We start from the raw sequence: 23,732 nt of genomic DNA on the forward strand, positions 1-23,732 counted from the left end.
AGCTAGAGCATCTGCAGTGTGTGGTGTAAAGTCTGTGGGGCCATACCCATGCATGGTCTTGCCACCAGTGAGGATGAACCAGCTCAGTGGAGCATTGCCATGCTTCTGCTCTCCTGAAAACCAGAGTTCGGTGTTTTACGGAACCATGGTCCATGTTTTTAATTAGGTTGTGGCTCTTGTAAATGAAATATTGACTTGCTTAAGATTATTTGTGAGTGCTGTTCTTTCTGTGGTATGGAGACAGGACAGATACTATGATTTATAGTGCAAACTGCCTGCTACTTTCATGCATGCTGTGCCAGATTTCCACCGTTAGGCTATGTGATTCTGACCATGTGTCTGCCTTAGGAGGAATTGTTTTGAAATCTTCGGAACTTCACAGAGAAGAAAACTAGAGAAAACTGGCTTGTCTTGTGTGAGACTGATTTTTATTTTGAAAAGCTGCAGAGTTCCCATGGTATGAAAGCAGGACTTGCTATATGGCAGGCAGATGGTGTCTCTGTCAGAAATATCTCTTCCCGTTCCCGTGGAAAACATTTGCAGCCATCCAAACTATAAGCCTTTGGGAGGGGGGAAAAAAAAAAAAGAAACTGGTTTTCACATGTTTGAATGTGTCAGATTCAACTTGCACCAGCCAGGATTCAACAATAGATGGGATAAAGGTACAAAGAGGAGTTAGTCAAGAAGACTTGGTTGAGACGACTTTAGTGATGGCAGTGGGGGCTAGAGGTGTGTGAGAACAGTGCCGAGGTAAGGGGTGATGGGGTGATGGAGAGTCAGGGATGAGGAAGAGAAGTGCTGCTTGCTGGCAAGAGACATCCAGAGCACCACAGCCCTTTTTAGAGGTCTCTGTGAACTCTCTTGGCACTGTGGGCTGCAGCTTTTTGAAGATAGTTCATATGGGGAATCATTTTTGGGCTTGTGCATAAACCTAACAAAAGTAATATTAGTTTCATGGAGTATCTAACTGTATAGGCATGGTAACACCACTTGATCGGATTACTTCTTCTCCTGTGATGCTAAATACACAGGGCAGTTGGAGTGAAACTAGTGGTGAGTTGCTCAATAGAAGGTCTGTACTTGATTTAGTGACTTTCATTCAGATTGTCTTGTGAAATCCGAATGTGGTGTTTGCCTACTGTTGAAATGCTCGACTGATCTGCCTTTCACAGGATCCTGTGATACAAGGGCACATGTATCCCTGCTTTGCAGGTAATGAACTGAGGTTTAGAGAATAAGGTAAAAAATATCCATTAATATTAGGTAGGTAGCTTTAATAATTAAGGATTTGATTCAATATATTTAAAGTACATAGCCTTATTTAGCACTTAATGCATTCATTGTCTATCTCTTAGACCTTCAGCTTTTGAGTTCCTGGCAGTTCTGCAGCTCAGCCTCGCAGGAGACCTTGCATTATACCCTCTGAGTACAAGGACCAGAATCAGTAGCTGCCTGTGAAAACTTGGCTGAAGCTGTTTTTCTTGCATTGCAGGCAGTTCTTTTGCAGCAGTCATGAGATGGTATCTCGTGGTTCACAGCAGCAACGAGATGCTTAAGCAGCAAGGACAGTCCTTTTTGTTCTTTCAGATTTTGGGGGCTCCTGATGGTTCATGGCAGCAATGAGATGCTTAAGCAGTGAGGACAGTCCTTTTTGTTCTTGCATTCTGGGGGCTTTTGGTAGACCACATACCTTTCAATTGTGAAATTGGTCTTGTGGATAGCCCTCCTCAGCACATGGCTCTGATTCATTTTAGAGACAGGTCTAGCCTGAACACTGAATGAGACTTTAGTCCCATGGGGGAAAAAAAATACGTTATCATGTAACTGAGGGCTGTCAGAATACATTGGAGGGGGGGGGGTCTAAATTAGAGTTGAAGTAGAATTGTGAAGTCCAGAAGTCCTACAGTGTTTGCTTTGAGTTTGCAAACAGTAATTTTTGGCCTAGTTTCTTCTGAGTAATCATACTGAATGCCATCTTCTGTTGGTTTTATATTTGCACTTGCTTAATTACAGGGTTAAATTAATTTAACACTTATGTGACTTCCTTGCGTGTTCTAGAATTTCATTGAAGCCAGTGTGCAGCTTACTAAAATGAGTTGTCTGGTTGAAAGATGCAAAGTTAATGAGAATCTATTATAGCAGAGGGCGGTTGTTTGTGTTTTAAATTGCACTGCTGACTCACAGAGTGGTTGAGGTTGGCAGGGACCTCTGGAGCTCATCCGGTCCAGCTCCCTGCTCAGGCAGGGACACCTAGGGCTGCTTGTTCAGCACTGTGTCCAGAAGCTTTTTGAACATCTCCAGGGATGGAGACTCCACTACCCACTTCTCTGGGCAGCCTGTGCCAGTGCTTGGCCATCCTGACAGTCTGTGAGTTTTTCCTAATGTTCAGACAGACTCTCCTGTGTTTCAGTTTGTGCCCATTGCCTCTGGTCCTGTCAGTGAGTACCACTGAGAAGAGCATGGCTCAGTCCTCTGTGAACACACCTTCATGTGTTTTACATACATTAATGAGATGTCCCTGGGCCTTCTCTTTTCCGTGCTGAACAGCTCCATCTCTTTCGACCTCTTCATAGGAGAGATGCTCCAATCCCTTTAATCATCTCTGTGGTCCTTTGCTGGATTCTCTTAAGTAGTCTGTGTCTCTTGTATTTGGGAGCCCAGCACTGGACCCCACATGGCTTCACCAGAACTGAACAGAGCCTTGGTAAATTACAGGCCAAATGCAGTTTTGTATATATGAGATGGAGCCTAAACATCTACTTACTGCAGCAGTTGATCTTAAATAACATGTCTTAATTTTATACTGTGAAACAGCTTTCTCAATGTCACTGTTTTGGGGTTCACAGCAAAAGTGCTTAATTGTACTTGCACTGAGTTTATAGTGACTGGAAATTCTCTTGCTCCTTTATCTGTTGCCTGGTTAGTTGTCCCTGTTACGAAAGGGAGCTGAAAATCAGTGTGCTGGGATGAGCTGGATGTCCAAAATGTTGAAGTATTTTTTTCTTGTGATTCTTGAAATGTTTCAGGGCCTTGTTAAAAACTTACTCACGCCTGTCTGTGACAGCATCACAGCCTAGAGCACTAACAGGGAGCTAGTGCTGTGCTCTGAGTTTTGTTAGTAGCATCCAAGATAAATTTCCATGTGAGATGGGTAGCTTACAGGTGCTTATACAGGTGCCTCTTTAAGATGGAAAAAAATACAGTTCAGAGCCTCTGTAGTTTCAGGAGTATGAGTAAGACATTGGCTGAAAGGGAGATGTTTGAGTACCCGAAGGTCTTGAAACAAGTGTCTGTGGTACGTGACCGACAGTTCAGAATCTGATTCTGCTGTCTAAATGTTTATAAGTCTTCATTTTCTAGCTTTTAAGTGCTCCTCTCTGAAGAATGGTAACTTCTTGCATGGTGTATGCAAAAATAAGTAATATAGGCTGAGGTCCACTTGCCTGTCTTTGCAGCAGTGCAGAAACCTGCTTCACTTACCATTTGAAAGGGACTTAAAGATTACTGTAAGTGTGTCCTGGGTTTAGCAGTAGCAGTCAGTTTTTCTCCTTCTTAGTAGCTGGTGCAGTGCTGTGTTTTAACTTTCAGTCTGGGAGCACAGCTGATAACATCAGTTGGTTTTAGTTGTTGCTAAGTAATGTTTATTCTGGCTAAGGACTTTGTGAGTCTCATGCTCTGCCAGGGACAAGGACAGTCCGGGAGGAAGAAGAGACAGGACACCTGACCCAAGCTAGCCAAAGAGGTATTCCATACCACAGCACATCATGCCCAGGGAGGTAACTGGGAGTTACCCGGAAGGGAATGGGCTCTCTTCAAGGGGGGATTGAACTCACTTGGCGAGTGGTATTGTATTCTCTTCCCTTGTTATTTTCTCTTATCATTATTCGTGGTAGCAGTAGTGATTTGTGTTATACCTTGGTTACTGGGCTGTTCTTATCTCATCCCGTGGGAGTTACATTCTCTCGATTCTCCTCCCCATCCCTCCGGGAGCAGGGGTGGGGGGAGAAAGAAAGAAAGAGGGAGAAGGGGGGGGGGGAGTGAGTGAGCGACCTGTGTGGCTCGGTTTAAACCGTGACAAAGTGCACACTGCTGGATGGAAAGAAAGCTTCTAATATTGACAGATGCTGTGCACTGTAACAAATCTGTATTGCTGCTGATGTATTTTGCTATATTTCACTTAATTGTGTTTTTTTTTTAGGATAAATATTTTAGTACCTTGCCCTGTAAAGCTTTTTAGCCTAATGATAGTCTGTGACTGGTGCTTACTAGATGGGCTTTTCAGTGTTGCAGGTGAATGGCACTTATGTCTGTTTCGGAGAAATGGAGGGATTAAGTCTGGTAGGGTAGAGGGTGCATGCAGCAACATCTGGCTGCTTGCAAGCTGCAGCAGGTTGTGACAAGTTACTTGCATCCTGGAGATAAGCAAATCTCTTTGTTTTGGAGCCTTTCAGTGTGCTGGGGTTCTTGTCTCTCTCATTTACTGAGTACCACTGTTCATGTCTATATTTTGAGGTTCACGTGAGAACAAGCTGCATTTGGGGTTCCTGTGCCCTTTTCATTCTGTTACCTCACTTGAAATTTGCAAAGTTCAAATAGCAAAGTGCGTATAGGTGTTTCTTTGGAGATGCATATATACAGTCATGTAAACCCACTGCGATATTTGTAATGCTTGCAAACTGGCAGGAGAGTATGATTCTAGAAGCTGGAAATGGCCTGTGAAGGCTGTCAGAAGTGATGGTAGTGGAGGCAGCTTCTAGCCTGGGTTAGGATTGCTTTGAAATAATGTATTCTGTGTGACTGCTACTGAAAGGGAAATCTGGGAAATAACGAAGTCCTCGTGCATGTTGAGATGAGTGGTTGATTTCTGCACCCTTCTTTATCACGCCAGCTGATGTGTTGGGATTTCAAAATACCAGGGGCTTCATCTGAATCCTTCTTGGAGAAAGCAGTTTGTTTCTGCAGATTGGCTATTGAGGAGGGACTGCACAGGCAGCAGACAGCTTGGCTTCCTTGTGCAGTTTGGTCTGGATACAGCCTGGGGAGGAAGCAGTCATTTCAGCTCCCAAGAGGCCAAGGTCTGCCTAGTGATAAATGTGTGTGGCTCTTGTAACATTTCTGTGTCAGGGACTTCGAAGAAATCTGATCTCTGAGACTGAAGGCTCGTCTGATGTGGGGTGAGGATGGAGGGGTTATGCCAAAGCTTCATTCCTCACTTCTGTGATTTTACACCTGTGTTCTGTTTGGCAGCATCTTTTTTATCACTGTTGATTGTGTGGCGACTTTGAATACATTGTCTTTCTCCCTCTGGTGCGTGGACAGAATGGGAACAAGAGAGAGGAAATGGAGGCAAAGAACTCTCTGCATGCATGAGAAAAGCCAGCAAGAAGGGCTCACAGTACTGGGAGGAAGACGGGGACTGAAACTGCTTCTTAACACCACTTGGGCAGCAGGAAATACAAGAGATCAGGATCATGCTCACAGGCATGAAAGATCTCAGGGTAGCATTTTCCTGAGAGCGGGAAACGTTTTTTCTCCTCCCCTTCTGCTGTTCAGGGTTGTGTTTGGATACTGGAAAAAATGAATAACTGAGACTAATTCAAAATATATCTTGGTTCATAGTTGTTCTGGTGGAATGGGATTACTTGATGGTTATTTCCTACCTGGAGTTATCCAGACTAAGATATAACTGAGGCTTGTATTTTTCTTGCAGTGGGTCTTTACTTACAGACTATTCCTGTAGTGGCTTAGTGTGCAGTGTTAAAATGGTACTGTGAAAGCTGGGTGTGTGTAAAGGGTGAAGTGCATTTTAATGAGTTGTGCCTGATGAATTGATTTTTTTTCCTCCCTTGTTTTTCCCCCCACCTCTGAATGGCAGCAGCACCAGCAGATTCCATGTAAGAATGAATGCTAACACTCTCTGAAAACGCCTTGTGGTGGTACAAAGGGTGCGATGGTAGAGGCTTCAAATCCATTATTTCTCTTCCATCTCTGCCTTTGTCCTTCTTTCAAGTGGATAACTTGCATATTTGCGCTGACTGCTTTGGAGAGCTGGGAGTAGAAGCAACAGCATGAAACTAATGTGATGCTTTAGAATTCTGCTGCCACTTACAGGGTGTTGAATAGCCATAATTAAATTAACCAGTATATTGATTTCACCATGCTGTTTGGGAAAGATCAGAGCAGTAATGTGAGCATTGGAGCTGCTGCTTAGCAGGCCTGAAAAGCTGCAGCCACTCAGAATATGTAATGCTAATGATACCAGCGAGGCTGATGTGGTTGGTTATTCTCTCAAAACTCCTTTGGCCTTTATGAAGTTAGCTGATGGCCTTGCAGAGTAATTCCTAATAAAACAAAACCAATACAAAGCGCCATGGCTTTCCTGAGTGCAGAGCTTGCCACAGAAGCAAGCAGACATGGTTTAGTTCATGTGGAACTTGGGTTTATCGTTAAAACAATTAATGTCACTGTGATGGAAGCCTTTCAAAGTGTCTCAATGATAGCTATCCGTTCAGCAGTCACAGAATCGTAGAACACTAGGTTGGAAGGAGACCTCGATCATCTAGTCCAACATTTCATGGCAAAAGCATGGCCTACGCAAGCTGGCCCGGCACCCTGTCCAGCTGAATCTTTAGTGTCCAGTGCTGTGGAATTCACTGGTTCCTTGGAGGCGTTTTTACCAATGACTCATTGTTCTCACTGAAAATTCTTCCTTTTGTGTCCAATTTGGAATCTTTCCAGGGTTAAATTCTGCCCATTGCCCCACATCTTTTCCATGTGACTACTTGTAGAAAGGGAGTCTCCATCTTCTTTGTAGCTACCCTTTAAATACTGGAACATGGTGATAAGGTATTCAGTGAGCCTTATTTTCTCAAGGCTAAACAAAACCAGTTCTCTCAGCATGACTTGCCCAGCCTTTTGCTCATCTCTGTGGCCCTTCTCTGGACCCTCTTCAGCCTGTCCACATCTTTGTTGCCTAGTGGGGAGAAAAACTGAATGCAGTATTCCAGGTGTGGCTTGACAAGTGCTGAATGGGAAAATGACTCCATTATCTCTTCTGGGATGCCCTTGTTGGTGTTCCCCAGCATCCTGTTGGCTTTCTTTGCCGCAGCTGCACACTGTTCACTCATACTGATCTTGGTGTTCACCAGGACTCCCAGGTCCCGTTCCACAGAGCTGCTTCCCAGCCAGGCAGATCCCAGCTACTTTGTAAGGTTCTTGTTAGCCTGTTCTTCTTGTCTATCCAGGTCTTCCTGAAGGATGTCTCTCCATTCCAAAGTGCCCGTTTCCACACTCAGTTTGCTCTTATCATCAGGCTTCATTAGAGTACTCTTGATCCCATCATCAAGATCACTTAGGAAGATGTTGAACAGTGTTGTGCCCAATATTGATCCCTGGAGGACCTCTTAAGTTCACATACCAGCTCTTCCTTCACTGGTGATGGGTCTGTGTTTGCATCAACCTGGATTTTTGTTCCTAAGGCCTGGGGTTCGACAGTGCTTGTAAAGACAGAGGGGAAGAAAGTGTTGAGAACCTCTGCTGAAAAGTGTTTTCGGTGGGCAATATTTTCCTTCTATTGCTGCTTGTTGTATATGTACCTGAAGAATTCTTTCTTGCAGCTTTTGACGTCTCTGGTCAATTTCAATTTGAGCTGAGATTGTGCTCTTTTAACTGCATCTTGGCATACCCTGGCAATGCTGTTGTAATTCTCAGTGGTTATTTGTCTGCTTTTCCATCTCTGGTATTCTTTCCTTTTTGATTCTGAGCAGACTCACAACACTTGCAGTTAAGCCAGGGGGTCTCCTGCTTCACCCACTTACCTTACTTTTAAAGGATGAACAGTGTTTTTGCTTCCAAGAGAATGTTCTTGAAACATCTCCCAGCACTCGCTAGCTCCTTTATCCTCCATGGTATATCTTTCAGCTGAGCTCTCAGTGAGCTGAAGTTTGCTCTTCTGAAATAAAAAATCTTTGTACTAACCTTCAGCACACTCAGCTGGATCTCAGACTCCACAAGATTGTGATCACTGCAGCTGAGGCTATCACTAACTGAGACATTGCAAAGCAGGTTTTCTTGGTTTATGAGTAGCAAGTCCAGCACTGCCTCATTCCTGGTTTGCCCATCTAACGTTTGTCTGAGGAAACAGTCCTCAGTGCATTCTAAGATCTTGATGGATGACACCTGAGCCACATGAGCTACTGTATTGTTCTTCCAACAAATGCCTGGGTAGTTTAAGTCACTCAGAAGAACCAGATTCTGTTGACTTGAAGCTTACTTAAGTGACCCAAATACTGCTTTGTTGGTCTTGGTGTCTTGGTTTGAAGGTCAGTAACAGATGCCTACTGTAAGGTCCTCTTGGAGATGATCCCTCTGATCTTGACCCAAAGGCATTTGATAGGGCTTTCAAAAGCCCCTGTAGGTTGACTTGCATACATTCAAGTTTCTCCATAACATAAAGTGCAGGTAACTGATGCTGTTGTACCTTATGTTGTTGCCTACAGGGATGACTGAATGAACATGCGGGTGCAGTGCTATAACTTAAAAAAATCCAAAACAAACAGTAAGTGTCACAGCTTCTGTGGGTAGATTACATTAAAATATTGAAAATGCATGTTATTCACAAGTCCAAATGATGTCTGACGTATCTTTGTTAGATGATTAGGTTTTGGCTAGGAAGATAACAGCAGTTCAGTTCAAGAGCATTTGATCTGAAGTGATTTAATTTCAGGGTGTGTACTCTTGGGCAACTGCAGTTGACATGGATAGAACCTTTCTTTTTATTTTCTAGTCTCAATGTTTACTTTCATTTGAATTCAAAAGGAGCATCAAACTTCATGTTACAATAATTGAGACATTTGCCGTTACTGAGAAGTTAAATTTTTATTTCATAAATATACCTATTGTGTGAGCTAAGAATGAAGTTCCTTAATTGCTCAAAGTTCATTTTGATATTATAGACTTCCCTTTCAGTCACCTCCAACCCTGTATCTGTACCATTCCTCTTCCTATCTGTCCCATTTCTCCATGCCTGCTGTGTAGGTCACTGGCATTAGGAAGAAGTTCTTCCCTGTGTGGGTGGTGAGGTGCTGGCACAGGGTGCCCACAGAAGCTGTGGCTGCCCCATCGCTGGCAGTGTTCAGGGCCAGGCTGGATGGGGCTTGGAGCAACCTGCTCTAGTGGAAGGTGTCCCTGCCTGTGGTAGGGGATTTGAACTGTATGAGCTTTAAGGTCCCTTCCAGCCCAAACCAGTCTGGGATTCTGTAATCAGTCATCTTTTCCAGAGACGCAGGGACTGTAAGACTTTTAAAAGCGAGTGTTTCAGCCCAAATTCCTGACCAACACCTATAACTGGCAGACTGTAGCTTTGTGGAAAACTTAAGTAAAAATGCAAGTAGAAAACTATAACCTGTTACTTATTCTATTAAAGGAAAGTTCACTTTTGTAATTGTATATGCTAAATGTATATACAAGGATATAGGAAGTGTGTGTATGTATATTCAGATCTTAGTATTACATTTCCAATAGTTTGCTTTTTCTAAATGAAATTGATCCATGTGGATCAGTTTGTATTTGATTTTGTCTTTTTTTTTTTTTTTTTTTAAACTATCAGTTGTATTTTCAGCCCTGTGTAGCTGGTTGTTGAAGTGAACTAGTTAAATACATTCAAACTAAGAAGACTTGCTTTGGAAAAGTGTTTACTCTGAAAAAAAAGAAGAAAAATTTCAGTAGTTCAGGGCTGATTTTTAATTCTTCTGCCACATTTTCTTGTACTCAGGATAATGGTATGAAATAGTGGAATTTTTCCATTAAACATTTGCAGAACCTGTTGCTAAAAAAAAAGAAAGCTGAGGATTTAGTCAGTGTTTTGGACTTCAGGTGAGCTTTCAATGAAAGGAAAATGGAGAAGAAAAACTCTATCCTTCTTCTACAAGGTGAATTGTGCATTGCTAGGAAAATCCTGTGTATTTGTGGGCTGGGATGCAGACCTGGGGAGTGGGTGGTGGTGAAGGGATGTTGAAGCTTGAGATTCATGCTTCTTCATGTGGATGTTCACTCTGGAGTGGAAATTTCTGGTCTGGCCAGAGCACTAACCTAGATGAGCTGCTCAGCAGTGGAGACATGGTTATCTAGAGCATGTAAGTTTCTGAACAACTAGAATATTTATATAAAAGATAATAACTTGTTTAACTGTATAACTCAGTTGATTTCATTGTCTGTGACTCAGGAGCAGGAGTGACTTCTGCATGAGAACTGTAGGGGTTTGATGTCACACTGCAGAGATTTTTCAGCTGCTTAAGAAGAAACTCTTTCAAATTAGACTAGCATATTAAGAAGACAGGCACTAGTTTCAGTCACTTCTGTATGCAGACAGGAATCTACCACAGGGTTTGGTAGGCAGCTGGCAGAGCTGATTATGCCAACTAGTGTTACCAGACTGTTCTTCATGAAATACTACTCTTTGCCATAAGAACATTAGCTCTAGTCTAACAGCAATCTCATCTAACTCTTGCATTGCACATTCGTTTTCTGTCTCTTGATTATAGACAAAATCTGCCAGAATAATCTTACGATAGCTTGAAGCAAGTGAGTAATGAAGTAGAACCCCAGGTAACAGACTCCTGAACACCGTTGTTGTCTTTAATAAGGATGTGTTATTACTAGTGCCTGTTGTAGGATAGATCTGCTTTGTAAGAATAAAATCTAGTTCTTTGCATGCTGATAGAGGAAAGTTTCTTTTGTGTAGTGTGCTTAAAATGAGAGGTTAAAAAAATAGTTGAAGCTAGACTGCATTTGCACAAGGACATTTGCAAAGAGGTGTTTTGTTAGGCGGCTAGACTGACATGATTCAATTTTGTCATGAACACAAGGGCTGCCCAGCATCCTTTGCATTTGGGAATGAAAACTGGTCTCTCCCCTTCCTTTCTGAGCTTCTTCAGATGTTTTGTTATGTTAAACAGCGCAAAGAATGACAGACTTTCTCTGTGGTACTGCTTAAATTTACCTTTTTGTTTGTGTTCAACTTTAATTTATTCTTTCAGGTTTGTGCTCAAGACTGGGAGGTACAAAGATGTGGAAGCTAATAATGCGATTTAGGGGTTGCCTGGGTAAAAGGGTGACGGTTTTGCCTGGAAATCAGAGCAGTGCATTGGTTTTGCTGTTTTCACATGGGTTGGTGTAGGTTAGTCAAGTCCAAGTAATGAGAAACCAGATCCTTTAACGTTGTGCCTTGTCTGCACATAGATTGTTTAAGGAGGCTTGCCAAAGCAAAACTACAGCTGATGTTTTAAAATGGTTTCTTTAATGTGTTTTCCAAGCTTTATTTTGTTTCAAGGTTTGTTTGTGCTTTCCCCTCCTCCCTGTCTTGCTGGTGAATGTACTTTCGCATTTGCCATTTATTATTGAGTAGAAAAATGTACAAATTGGAAAAAAGTTTAACCTTTTTTTAAAATACTGTCTCAGGCTGATTATATTCAGCACATAAGGCTTCACCTGCATCTTTTTCTGTTCAAGGTCTTGTTTGAGTAGTTGTCCCTGGGATTACTCTGGTCTGTTGATTCATGCATCCAGTCTCTAGGGTTCTCCCTCTTTCCCGCGTCCCAGTATCTGTGGTTATATACTCTTGGGTTTTGATTAAGTTTCAGGACACTAATGAGCCAGCAGTGGTTAACAGCAACCAGAGTGAAGAGGAATATCTTGGCTGCATTTCTATATCTTGTGGAAAACAAGGTGGATTAAATCGAGTTCTGGAATCAGAGAAAGCTTATCACTTTGCAGTGCTCTGTGCTCAGTTTTTACGCTAAACAGGAGGAACTGTTCCTCTCAAGCTAAGCTTTGTTTAAATGCAGCTTGTCTACACAGTTCAGTTGTTACCTTTTTTTACTTAAAGCCCAAAACCCTTTCATGATTCTCTATATTCTTGGAATAACTTCAGGATACCTTAATTGAACAGTTTCCTCTGCATGGATTATGCTTGGAGTGTGCACCTGTGTCTGATTTGCCTAATTGTTCTCTTAGCATGTCGCTATATTGCTGAGCCAGAAGAGCATTTCACTGGGAGCAAAGGAGGAAGAGCAGTATGACACCAGACAAAATAGTACTGATTACAAATACATTATGGTTTTGTCCTGAGGGTATAGACCTGGGATTAATTTTACAGCTGCAGGGAAGTGAGTTAACTTGTAGTGCTTATTTTACCACTAATTGCTAATAGTACCCAGGGCAAGCTTTAGAGTCCTACTCTGTGTTCTTATATTTGTTGTGACCTTGGAATATGTGCCGCAAAAGGTAACAGCAACTTTGGTATCTTTGATATCGGAGTATGTGTCTTAATTAGAAATATGCACCTTAGTGCTCTGTAATAGATAGTTTTGTGGGTCTTTCAATTTTGTAGGTTGTTCGGAAAGCAAAGGGTACTTTGTGTACAAATGGATATTCCTCCTTTCACTATGTTTTGTGTTATGATCTAATTACCTTGAAGGTAATTCTGTAGTGCTTATGTGTCTCAAGAAATGTGCTATTCCAGGAAGAATTACCTGCAGTTAACAAGCTGATAATCCAAAGCAGTTTGTTTTGAGTGTACACAGTTGTAGGTAAGACCAAAATTGGACCTGTGATTCCCAGAAGCAGACAGGGCTACATTCAGGAGAGTCTGTAATGACTCTTTTGGAGGATTGTATGAAAAGTTATGTTTCTTTCCTTCCCATTCCAACTTTTACCTGTTCATTAGGCTGCAGCATCTCTGAAATTGCTGCTTTGTAAGAATTTGAAGCACTTTTGCTAATGCTGACCTGCATGAGCATTCATCTCCAAACTTGCAATTAAATTTATAAACTTGAGGAAGCAGTTGCTTAAACATTCAAATATAAATGGAGTTGGTGGTACTGAGAGTTGCTTGTTTCAGTGTGTTACTTCTGGTTCTTCCCTGTCTTACTCTTCTTTCTCATTACAGGTCTTGATGCAGAGTTGTCTTATGTGAGGAATGATGTGGTTAATCACTATGCATTGTCCTTTAATCTCTTAATACCCAGCGAGACCAACAATCTTCACTTCAGCTGGCATGCGAAATCTAAGGTAAGCAGACATAACTTCTGTGTTGCAGTGCTTGATACATGATCTGTGCTGCTTAGGGAATACCCACTGTTGTAATGTAATGGCTTTTTTCTTTGCAAAAATTATACTAGGGGCAAAAGAATTATTTCTATGATCGCAGGCAGTAAGTTAAGAGGATATGTATCCAAACTGTTCCTTTCTTGTTTTATAAAGGTTAATCACTTCTTCTGAAGTGTTTTCTGCTTCTTGTTTCTGGCAGACTATATATGTGTATATCCAAGCTACTGGCTGTGAAATCTCTTCTGGGGGTGCATTGAACACACAGAAGAAGCAGCCATGAGCTGAAGCCTCTGGAAATCAAATGTAGAGCAATTGCATTTTCGAGATTTCTAGAAACCTATGCTTGGAGACAAGAACCTATAAAAGTAGCATCTAGTATGTTATCACCAGGCCCTGATTAAATGGAAAAGGATTTTTATTTCACTTAATCGCTAGGGCTGGAGTGTGCAGCAACAGCTGTCATAAAGATTGTGTATGCTCTTACATTTTGAAGGATTTCCAGTTACTTAACTATTTATGTTCTTTTTCTGAAATGATTTGTTTAGTCTCTGCCAGATGTTCTTTTTTTTTTTTTTTTTTGTTTTAAAGATAGTTTTTTAATTTCAAGAATAATTATGACAAGGTATTTAGCATTTCTTTTTACTACTGTAGAGATTTCTTACATGTTTTCTGTTTCCCAATTGTTGCTACAGGTTGAGTATAAACTGGGATTTCAGGTAGATAATCCCATGGCGATGGCCATGCCCCAGGCCAACATTTCTCTCCAAGGAGAAGTTCCTCGCACCCTTTCAGGTAAACTCCTCACACCCTAGAAGTGCACAGCTAGTGCTGATACTAGTGATGCTTTCAGGTGGTACTTCATTTCTTTCAAAATGTGTGTAGTCTCGTATAAGAGTAATTTTCCTCTATTAAACACATGTTTACATGCTTCTGCAACAGTTCTGATATTGCTAAAAGGGTATTATAGATTGAAACTATTAATCTGAGAGTAATATCTTTTCCACTTGTTCAGTAGAGGATAGATATTTTCCTATGTATACGTACACATACAAGGCAAGGTTCCCGTTCTCTTTCAGTAATAATAATTAACATGTGCATGGATTTTAAAATCCACACCTTTTCATTTCTCTAGCCTATAGAGATGACATTTCAAGGTGTGTGGGAGTTGTTAATGTATTGAAGTGTTTTTGGTAAGTTTAAAACTGAGAAAACTATTTTGAATATGTACTAGCTCTTTCGTAGATTTTATACTATAGACACTAACATTAGTTTCAGGAAATGTGCAAATGATCATTACTGAAGCTTGTTCCAAGTATGGTTTCTCACTGTCTTGTGCTCTGTTAGACACTCAAGGGGCAATAATATATATATATATATATATATATATATGCTTTGGTTGCGTACCTGTTCTTTATGAAGGCAGACACTAGGGAATTAGGCTTATTGTGTTGCCTTGTTGGCATAAATAGTACTGGCCTGTAAGCTAACAAATAAAAAGTGCCATATTAGTTTAAGCTTTGATTGCAGTCAGATTTGCAGAGACCAGAATATTTAAGCTTACTGGTTGTGAAAAAAGGCTAACCTTCATAGCACTTGAAAAAGCAACAAGGAAAGTTAAATCTGGTTTTCTGTAGTAATGGAGGTTTCTTGTGACAGCACTTGAGCTCCAGAGCTAATGGAAGGCAATGGTCATTTATCCATAAATACAATTTTAGTAATCAGTAAATGTTTAATGCAATTTGCATAAATTAATTACAAATAGATGTCCTTTCCTGCCTTAATAGTTGTCTGAAATTACAAAGTATGAAGACTAAAATAGCATTTCTTAGTAGCAAGTTCTTTAAAAATGTGTATTATAAACATAATTTTAAAAGACCCTTATCATTTGAATGTTCTTTCATCAGGATGTCTGAAAAGTGCTCAAACTGAATTGTAATGCAGATTTGTTGTCTGTTTGCAGTGTTTCGTGTTGAACTCTCCTGCACTGGCAGACTTGACTCTGAGGTCACAATACTAATGCAGCTCAACTTGACAATAAATTCATCAAAAAACATCACAGTACTAAATTTCAAGCGAAGGAAAATGTGCTACAAAAGTAAGGCATCAAGTTTCAAATACTAAAAAGCTTTTAGTGTTTAAAGTATGATAGGGAAAAGGAGTGGGAAGGTATATGAACCAGGGCACAAGTGACAATTCCTGAAAATGAATGTTGAAGAGGATAGGAAGAAACCAGGTCAAGTTCTGCTTTTCAGGGATGAATGGAGACTTTTGGTAAAAGGAGAAGCTGATGGATGAAAAAATTCCCCCAGTGTTCTGCTGTGTTGGCAGACCTTTTTACCTATGTAGCAAAAAGCATTTTCTCTCTTGTGCTTGGAAGGAAGAAACAAATTCTTCAAAACTGCAGCACTCTGAATATTCAGATTGTTCTAAGAATTACCAACAAAATCTACTTAATATATAAATTGTGATAAACTTAGAATGGGCTGTTCAGTGATTGTAAGCAGGTGTTAGTCTTTAAGACTTGGAGTACAAAATTATATTGGTAGATAATGCAGATTTCAGAAATCCCAGATAAACTCTTTGGGTTTTGACTTGGGAATCTGCAGGCACGATTTGTTCTTGGATTGTTTCTGTCTCCTGTTGCTACTTCCTAGAAGTAGCTTCATAGGCATCAGAAGGAGATTATCTTGTAAAGACCCAAGAACTGTCTTCTCCTTAAAAATGGCTATGGTGGCCTGTTCTCAGGCAACCTTGGAGGATGACCACTTCTCTATTTATGTGCTCACTGTGGCTCTGTTCAGTTTACTTGAAGGCTTTGAAGACAGTAGTTGGCTTTTCAGAGGTGTGTTTGTCACTTCTGTTCACTATGAATGTCTAAGGATGAACTTCCGGAACATGTGGGTGAAAGGGGTAGCATGGCTTTTTTAGCACATAATAGTGTGACACTTGTGCTGTACTGACACTATAGGAAGAGCATTCTTAATTTGAAGTGTATCTCTAGGGAAAATGGAGGTCTGGCTGATAATCTGCAATTTTTTTTTTTACCTAGGTACTTTTTCAAAGATTCTAGGTGGGGAAGTCAGCACTGCTCATGCATTCATAGCTTGTTGAGCTGCTGAACATGCAGAGGAGGTTTCCACAGATACTTCACAGTTACCTGGGTGTGTGAGATAGAGCCACTTTCTAAATTACGCAGAGAATTCATGCAAAGATTATGTTTCTGTGGGTTCATAAGAATTTCAGTGACAGTGATCATCCTGGTGACTTTTGTTCCATATTTATGAATATTAAAATAGGCATAACCTTTTTCATTCTTCAGTTTTAAAATACTTGTGACTGTAGCATCAGCTGAGAAGGCACAGTGCCCATGGCTGCATCTCTTACTTCTTCCTAGGATGAGTAGCATTAGACTTGAGACAGAATTTCTTCCAAAAAGGTCAGGGTAGTATTAATTAAACATTTCAGATATTATTTTCTATCCAGTAGTAACTGATTCTGTGAGGTCTTTGTTGCTTAGTGTCTTAGCATACACTCACATACTCTACACCTCCTCTTTCTACTGTTTGCTGCTTTGGACTTTGGTGGACAAGCCGGAAGGTTTTTTGAGGTAGGTAGATTCAGTGGGTTCAAGCATGGCCTCAATGGACATGTGTATCAGTGGTGAAATACCTGACCCATGTGTCTTAAGTGTGATTTTTATTGTACAGTGGTTAGGTTTTTAAAATGGAAATCAGGAGATAATTGTAGTCCTGAAGTCAGCTCACCTGTTTGGAAAAGCAGGTTTGCTTTTCCGTAAATGAGGCAGTTGACTTCCTGTGAAGGGCTACAATAACAAGTGTATACCAAACTTAATGGTTTTCTCTCATCCGTTTAGAGCTTGAACCAGAAGTAAAATCTCCAGCATCTGATAAAAACAGCAGCAAGGCTATCTGTGAGTACTTCTGAGTGCACAACTTATTTTGGTGTACTTAGGTATTAATCTGATTTTATTTACTGTATTGATGTGTGTCCTGGTGTGCAGTTGATTCCTGTTCTTCCAGCCTTAATTGCCAGATACATGCCACATGCTCTGTTGGGGCTCATCTGAGCTGCAAACTTGGTTTGTCCATGCTTCTACTGTGTTTGCAGCATGGGAGCCGTGGAGGAAGGTCAAGGGATTGTGTGAGATAGAACCAGCAGGGCCAACAAGACTATTTTAGGAGGTTCTTGGGTAGCTTTTATCCTTTAATAGGAATCCTCCTTTTGACCCAAAAAATAAATACAGGTGTTGAGTGCCTTGCTGTGCCCTGCCCTGCTTTGCTGCAGCAGGAACTGTGGTGCCCACTCTTTTGGGGGGATATCATGGTCTTCCTCTGCAGATCGGCTCCTAATGGATGTTGGTGGTAGGGCACTGGGTGTGAGTCTGGGGAGAGCAACACTGCCCTCCTGAAGTGTCAGCCTGCTGGAACTAACAAAATGTTTGTTATGTTTTCTTTTTGTTTGTTTTCGAGAAAGGTTCAGTAACTTTCACTTTTCTCTTTCAGTTGATCCTGTAAATGCAGCTCCCACCACTTCTACCCGTGTATTTTATATCAGTGTAGGCGTGTGCTGTGCTGTTATATTCCTGGTGGCAATAATATTGGCTGTCTTGCATCTTCACAGCATGAAGAGGATAGAGTTGGATGACAGGTATGTATTCAGACTTTTTAGGTACTTTCCTGGGGCACGTTTATTCAGGTTTGTGGGAGTTCTGGTCTCAAAATGAGCACTCTGTAGTAGCTTGCATTTTCTGCTCTTGATGTCAATCTGTAGCAGTTACTACCTGTGTAGAACTGTAGTAAGTGCCATACAGCAGAACGGCAGCAGTTGTGGGTTCTTTGCTGTTTACAGGGTGGGAGGTTTGTGGCTGCTGGGTTTTCTCCAGAATAGTTGTGTGTATGGCAACACAGTGGGGAAGTTTGAATGGAAGCAGATCTGCAGGGACTGTTAGGATTGAAGGAAAATTTGACAGATAACTGGGCACACTGAAAACAGTTGATTTTTACTGACTTTTACAGGAGATTCAGTTTCAGTTTTCTCTATTCTGATTGATTTACCAGTATTCACTTTGGACTTGGGGTAAAGCATGGGGATTACAACTGGTTGGTTATAAAGCTGAAAATGTGGTGTTCTCCCAAATGTATTTTCAACTCTGAAAAGCCAAATTGGCACATGCATCTGAAGAGGACTTGTAGCACGAACCCAAAAGCAAGGATGTGCAGCTTGCTTTAATTCAGAAAGGAAAAGTATTACATTTGTAGAGTGTGAATAGTGTCATTTATGAGGGTTTGAGATACTTGTCTCAGCCTAGTAGTGTGATCAAATGTCCTTTCATCCACTCCATTGTACTTGATTTCTGTGGAGATACAAGCTAAAAATTCATCTATTGTTAATGCTCTGTAGTTTGCAGGTATTAGAGAGTTTGCTCTAAATTGGTATATGGCTTTCTGATAATTTCTGTGAGGTTTGTGTGGGATTTAGTTCTTCAGAGAGCAATGTGATGACTTGGGGTTTTTTGAGCCAAAAATTTCCTGACCTGAGAAAATCTTGGATGGGCTTCTGGGTAAGAGGTGTGGTCAACTAGTGTCATAGCAAAGGTGCAGCACAAACAAAATGTGCCTGAAAATCAGGATCTGGAGTTTCGTTTTTCAGAGCAGACAGCACTCACAGGAACCTGGAAAGAAACTGAGGGGATGGTTCAGTGCTTGGTTGAGAAGCTGGTTCAGTGTTATAGCTTAGCCTTAGTGTTATGCACTAGGATTCCATATCATCAGTGACTACTTGCTGTAGTATCTAGTCAAGGAACTCGTGGTAGAAGAAACAACTTTTGATATGGTTTTGAAATGCAGCCTCAGAACATTGCTGTGAAGGGCTTCTGACTCAAAGATGATACCATCATTAGGGTTAATGACCTTTCAGGAGCAACAGTGGCTGAAAACCCCACTCCTGATCCTCTTAATTTTGAAAAACAGAGCTAAAGAAAAATGAGGAAGGTTGTTAAATAGAAACTAAAGCCAGGCCGCTGAGTTCGCAGGCTGCACATGGACTGTGTAAGAACCTTATATTGAAAGTTCAGAATAAATGCTTGCATGCCTATCACAGGCACTTGACAAAGTGCCAGAGAAAGTTGGCATGGCTTAACAACAGGATAGTGGAGGTTATTAAAAGCAAGAAGGCATCCTTCAAAAAGCTGATGTAGTGTGCAAGTGAGAAAACTGAGAAAGTGTATGAACATGAGCAAGTGAAACCTGAAAACCAGATTGAAGCCAAGCAAAAAGGCAGTTTTTCAAACCTGCAACAGGCGTAAAAAGAATAATTCCTTTTTCAGGGTTGCCTGCAACAGGAAGCCTGCCAAAGAAATCTATAGGGCTCTTGGGTGATCAAGTTACAAAAGGAGTTGCCAGCCATAAATGCAAGTTCCGCATCGGTATTTAGTGCAGTGACCTAAAAATTCAGGGCACATCTTTCTGGGCAACTCGCTGAGAGTGGATCATATTGAGACATCTTGTAGTCGCAGCAGTGCAAACAGTTAAAATAAACAGTAATATGTTGCCTGCACCAGAGAATATTCATTCAGAAACTTCAAAGGAAGTTGAAGGGGGGACCACCAACAGTGGCCTTTAACCTTGTGCTGAAAACCATGCTGGACCACTACACCTGGAAGGCAGTGAGTGTGGGAATGACTTTGAAAAGGGTTTCCAGAGAGAGCTTGAGGCCAGCTATTAATCAGTAAGCCTGATGTTTGTATTGAGAATTAGTTAGTGGTGTTTGCCTCCATACCTGTTGCAAGCGAGGGTGAAGGGATATATAAGAAGACTCTGCAGGTTAATGTATGGCTACGTGACTGGTGCCAAAGGCAGGGGTTTGGGTTTTTCAGTCACGGGCTGCTGTATGGGACACCTGGTTTGCTGGTGACAGGCGGGATACACCAGTCCCAGAGAAGAAAAAGGGTTTTGGGGCAGGAGTTAGCAGGGCTTATTGACAGGGCTTTAAACTAGTTAGGAAGGGGGGAGGGGATTTAACTGGGCCTGTTGGGGACAAGCCCAAGAGGAACATGCTAGGGATTGAAGGATGGCGGGCTAAGGAGGACTATCAATCTCTTGTTTCACTTGTGGGAAAGGATAGCTCTTTAGACCCTGTCCCACAGGGGAAAAAGGGTACTAGGACTGGCTCCCTGAAATGCCTGTACACCAATGCACGCAGCATGGGGAATAAACAGGAGGAGTTAGAAGTCTGTGTGCCGGCTAAAGGTTATGATCTAGTGGCGATTACAGAGACATGGTGGGACAGTTCACATGACTGGAATGTTGTCATGGATGGCTATGTCCTTTTTAGGAAAGATAGGTCAGCGAAGCGAGGTGGTGGAGTTGCTCTTTACGTGAGAGAGCAACTAGAATGTATTGAGTTCTGTCCGGGGTCGGATGAGGAGCAAGTGGAATGTCTGTGGGTACGAATCAAGGGGCTGACTGGCACGGGTGATACAGTTGTGGGGGTCTATTACAGACCTCCTGATCAGGACGAAGGAGTTGATGAGGCTTTCTACAGGCAACTGGAAGTAGCCTCGCGACTACATGCCTTAGTCGTCGTGGGGGACTTTAATTACCCTGATATTTGCTGGAAGACTCACACAGCCAGTCATTCACAGTCTAGGAGGTTCCTCGAGTGCATCGATGATAATTTCTTAATGCAAATGGTGGACATACCAACTAGGGGAGCAGCGCTGCTAGATTTAGTACTCGCCGACAAGGAGGGTTTGGTCGAAGTGGTGACGGTCAATGGCAGCCTTGGCTGCAGTGACCATGAGATGGTGGAGTTTAGGATCCTGTGTGGGAGGAATAGAATACCTAGCAAAGCCACAGTTCTGGATTTCCGAAGGGCCAACTTTGGCCTCTTCAGTCAACTGCTAAGGGAAGTCTCATGGGAAAGTGTACTAGGCGGTAAAGGGGCTCAAGATAGTTGGTTAGCATTCAAGGACCGCTTCTTCCAAGCTCAGGATCGGAGCGTCCCAATGAGTAGGAAGTCAAGTAAGGGATCTAGGAGACCGGCGTGGTTAAACAAGGAGCTGCTGGGCAAACTCAAGTGGAAAAGGAGAATCTATGGATTATGGAAGGAGGGGCTGGCCGCTTGGGAGGAATATAGGACAGTTGTTAGAGGATGTAGGGAGGCAATTAGGACAGCTAAGGCCTCCTTGGAACTCAATCTTGCTAGTCGGGTTAAAGACAATAGAAAGGGCTTCTTCAAATACATAGCAAATAAAACTAAAACAAGAGGCAATATAGGCCCACTGCTGAACGAAGTGGGTACCCTGGAGACAGAGGATATAAAGAAGGCAGAGGTGCTGAATGCCTTCTTTGCCTCTGTCTTTACTCCTGCAGACTCTCCCCGAGGGCCCCGGATTTCTATAGCCCCAGAAGGAGTCAGGACAAAGGAGGAGTTTGCTTTGGTAGATGAGGATTGGGTTAGGGATCAGCTATGCAAACTGGACATCTGTAAATCGATGGGTCCGGGTGGAATGCACCCACGGGTGCTGAGGGAGCTGGCGGAGGTCATTGCTAGGCCACTTTCCATCATCTTTGGTAAGTCGTGGGAAACGGGCGAGGTGCCTGAGGATTGGCGGATGGCAAAGGTCACACCAATCTATAAGAAGGGCAAGAAGGAGGACCCGGGTAATTATAGACCGGTCAGCCTTACCTCCATCCCTGGAAAGGTGATGGAACAACTTATTCTTGACTCCATCACTAGGCATATCAAGGATGAGGGGGTCATTAAGAACAGCCAACATGGTTTTATGAGGGGGAAGTCATGTATGACCAACCTTATAGCCTTCTATGAGGAAGTGACTAGGTGGAGGGATGATGGTAGAGCGGTAGATGTAGTTTTTCTTGATTTCAGTAAGGCATTTGATACTGTCTCCCACAGCATCCTCACAGATAAGCTAAGGAAGTGTGGGCTTGACGATCAAGTAGTGAGGTGGATCGAGAACTGGTTGAGAGGAAGAAGGCAGAGAGTTGTGGTCAATGGCGCAGATTCTAGCTGGAGGTCTGTGACTAGTGGAGTTCCTCAGGGGTCGGTGCTGGGACCGGTGCTGTTTAATATTTTCATCAATGACCTGGATGAGGGAACTGAGTGCACCCTCAGCAAGTTTGCTGATGACACAAAACTGGGAGGAGTGGCTGACACACCAGAGGACTGTGCTGCCATTCAGCGAGACCTGGACAGGCTGGAGAGTTGGGCGGGGAGAAACTTGATGAAATTTAACAAGGGCAAGTGTAGAGTCTTGCATCTGGGGAAGAACAACCCCATGTACCAGTACAGGTTGGGGGGTGACCTGCTGGAAAGTAGCGAAGGGGAAAGGGACCTGGGGGTCCTGGTGGATAGGAGGATGACCATGAGCCAGCAATGTGCTCTTGTGGCCAAGAAGGCAAATGGCATCTTAGGGTGCATTAGAAAGGGAGTGGTTAGTAGGTCAAGAGAGGTTCTCCTCCCCCTCTACTCAGCCTTGGTGAGGCCGCATCTGGAATATTGCGTCCAGTTCTGGGCCCCTGTGTTCAAGAAGGACAGGGAATTGCTTGAAGGAGTCCAGCGCAGAGCCACAAAGATGATTAAGGGAGTGGAACATCTCCCTTATGAGGAGAGGCTGAGGGAGCTGGGTCTCTTTAGCTTGCAAAAGAGGAGACTGAGGGGTGACCTCATCAATGTTTACAAATATGTGAAGGGTAGGTGTCAGGATGATGGAGCTAGGCTTTTTTCAGTGATATCCAGTGATAGGACAAGGGGCAATGGGTGTAAACTGGAACATAGGAAGTTCCACGTTAACATCAGGAAGAACTTCTTTACTGTAAGAGTGACAGAGCACTGGAACAGGTTGCCCAGGGGGGTTGTGGAGTCTCCTACACTGGAGATATTCAAGGCCCGCCTGGACAAGTTCCTGTGTGATGTACTGTAGGTTACCCTGCTCTTGCAGGGGGGTTGGACTAGATGATCTTTTTAGGTCCCTTCCAACCCTTGGGATTCTGTGATTCTGTGATTCTGTGATTAGTTATAAAGAAAAAATTCAGCAGGTGCATCTGTGATTATGGTATAATGGGGAACAGTTGACTGGCCTTTCTTGGGTTTGTTTAAAGGAAGTCTTGCTTCAAAGCTAACAGTGGTCCTTTAGGGCATCACTAAGCGTGTCTAAAAATCCTATGAGGATGGCTAGCACTGCTTGGCCAGAGCTCAGTAGCAACCCAAGAAGCAAATGGAATCTTGATTATTTGGTAAGGCAGAGGGTTTTTCCCCAAGCCAGTCTCTTTGTTCTCCTGATACAGTCAGCAGAAGTGAAGAAGCTTTTAAGTTTCCCAAAAAAGGGGGGATGTTTGTCTTTGGGAGAGACATCAAAAAAGTTTGTTCCAGCCCTGCCATCTGAGCTAGTAACAGGTACTGCCTTTGCCTGCCAGGACTTGCTTGCCTGTTCTTAGGCTGTTACAGCTACAACAGGTCTTTCTGTAGGATTTTTGTCTGTGAGGACAAGACAGAAAACAGCCTTCTGTATAAGGCAAACAACTGTTTACAGCAGTGAACTATAGGGAATACATTTTTGATCTTTGCTCCAGCACAGGAACTAA

The 23,732-nt window shown here is 42.4% G+C and overlaps 1 protein-coding gene across 2 annotated transcripts in view; it reads left to right on the top strand.

Moving 5' to 3' along the window:
* Window positions 1-23,732, top strand: part of RYK (receptor like tyrosine kinase) — a 55,003-nt gene that overhangs the window by 2,767 nt on the left and 28,504 nt on the right. For both annotated transcript variants that reach the window (XM_065675189.1, XM_065675191.1), the window contains exons 2-6: window positions 12,947-13,068; window positions 13,800-13,899; window positions 15,068-15,202; window positions 16,982-17,038; window positions 17,631-17,775. In XM_065675189.1, coding sequence (XP_065531261.1) covers window positions 12,947-13,068; window positions 13,800-13,899; window positions 15,068-15,202; window positions 16,982-17,038; window positions 17,631-17,775 — 559 coding nt within the window. The remainder of the gene's footprint in view (window positions 1-12,946; window positions 13,069-13,799; window positions 13,900-15,067; window positions 15,203-16,981; window positions 17,039-17,630; window positions 17,776-23,732) is intronic.

Source organism: Lathamus discolor, chromosome 3 (genome assembly GCF_037157495.1).
Source record: "Lathamus discolor isolate bLatDis1 chromosome 3, bLatDis1.hap1, whole genome shotgun sequence".
NCBI classification, from domain to species: domain Eukaryota; kingdom Metazoa; phylum Chordata; class Aves; order Psittaciformes; family Psittacidae; genus Lathamus; species Lathamus discolor.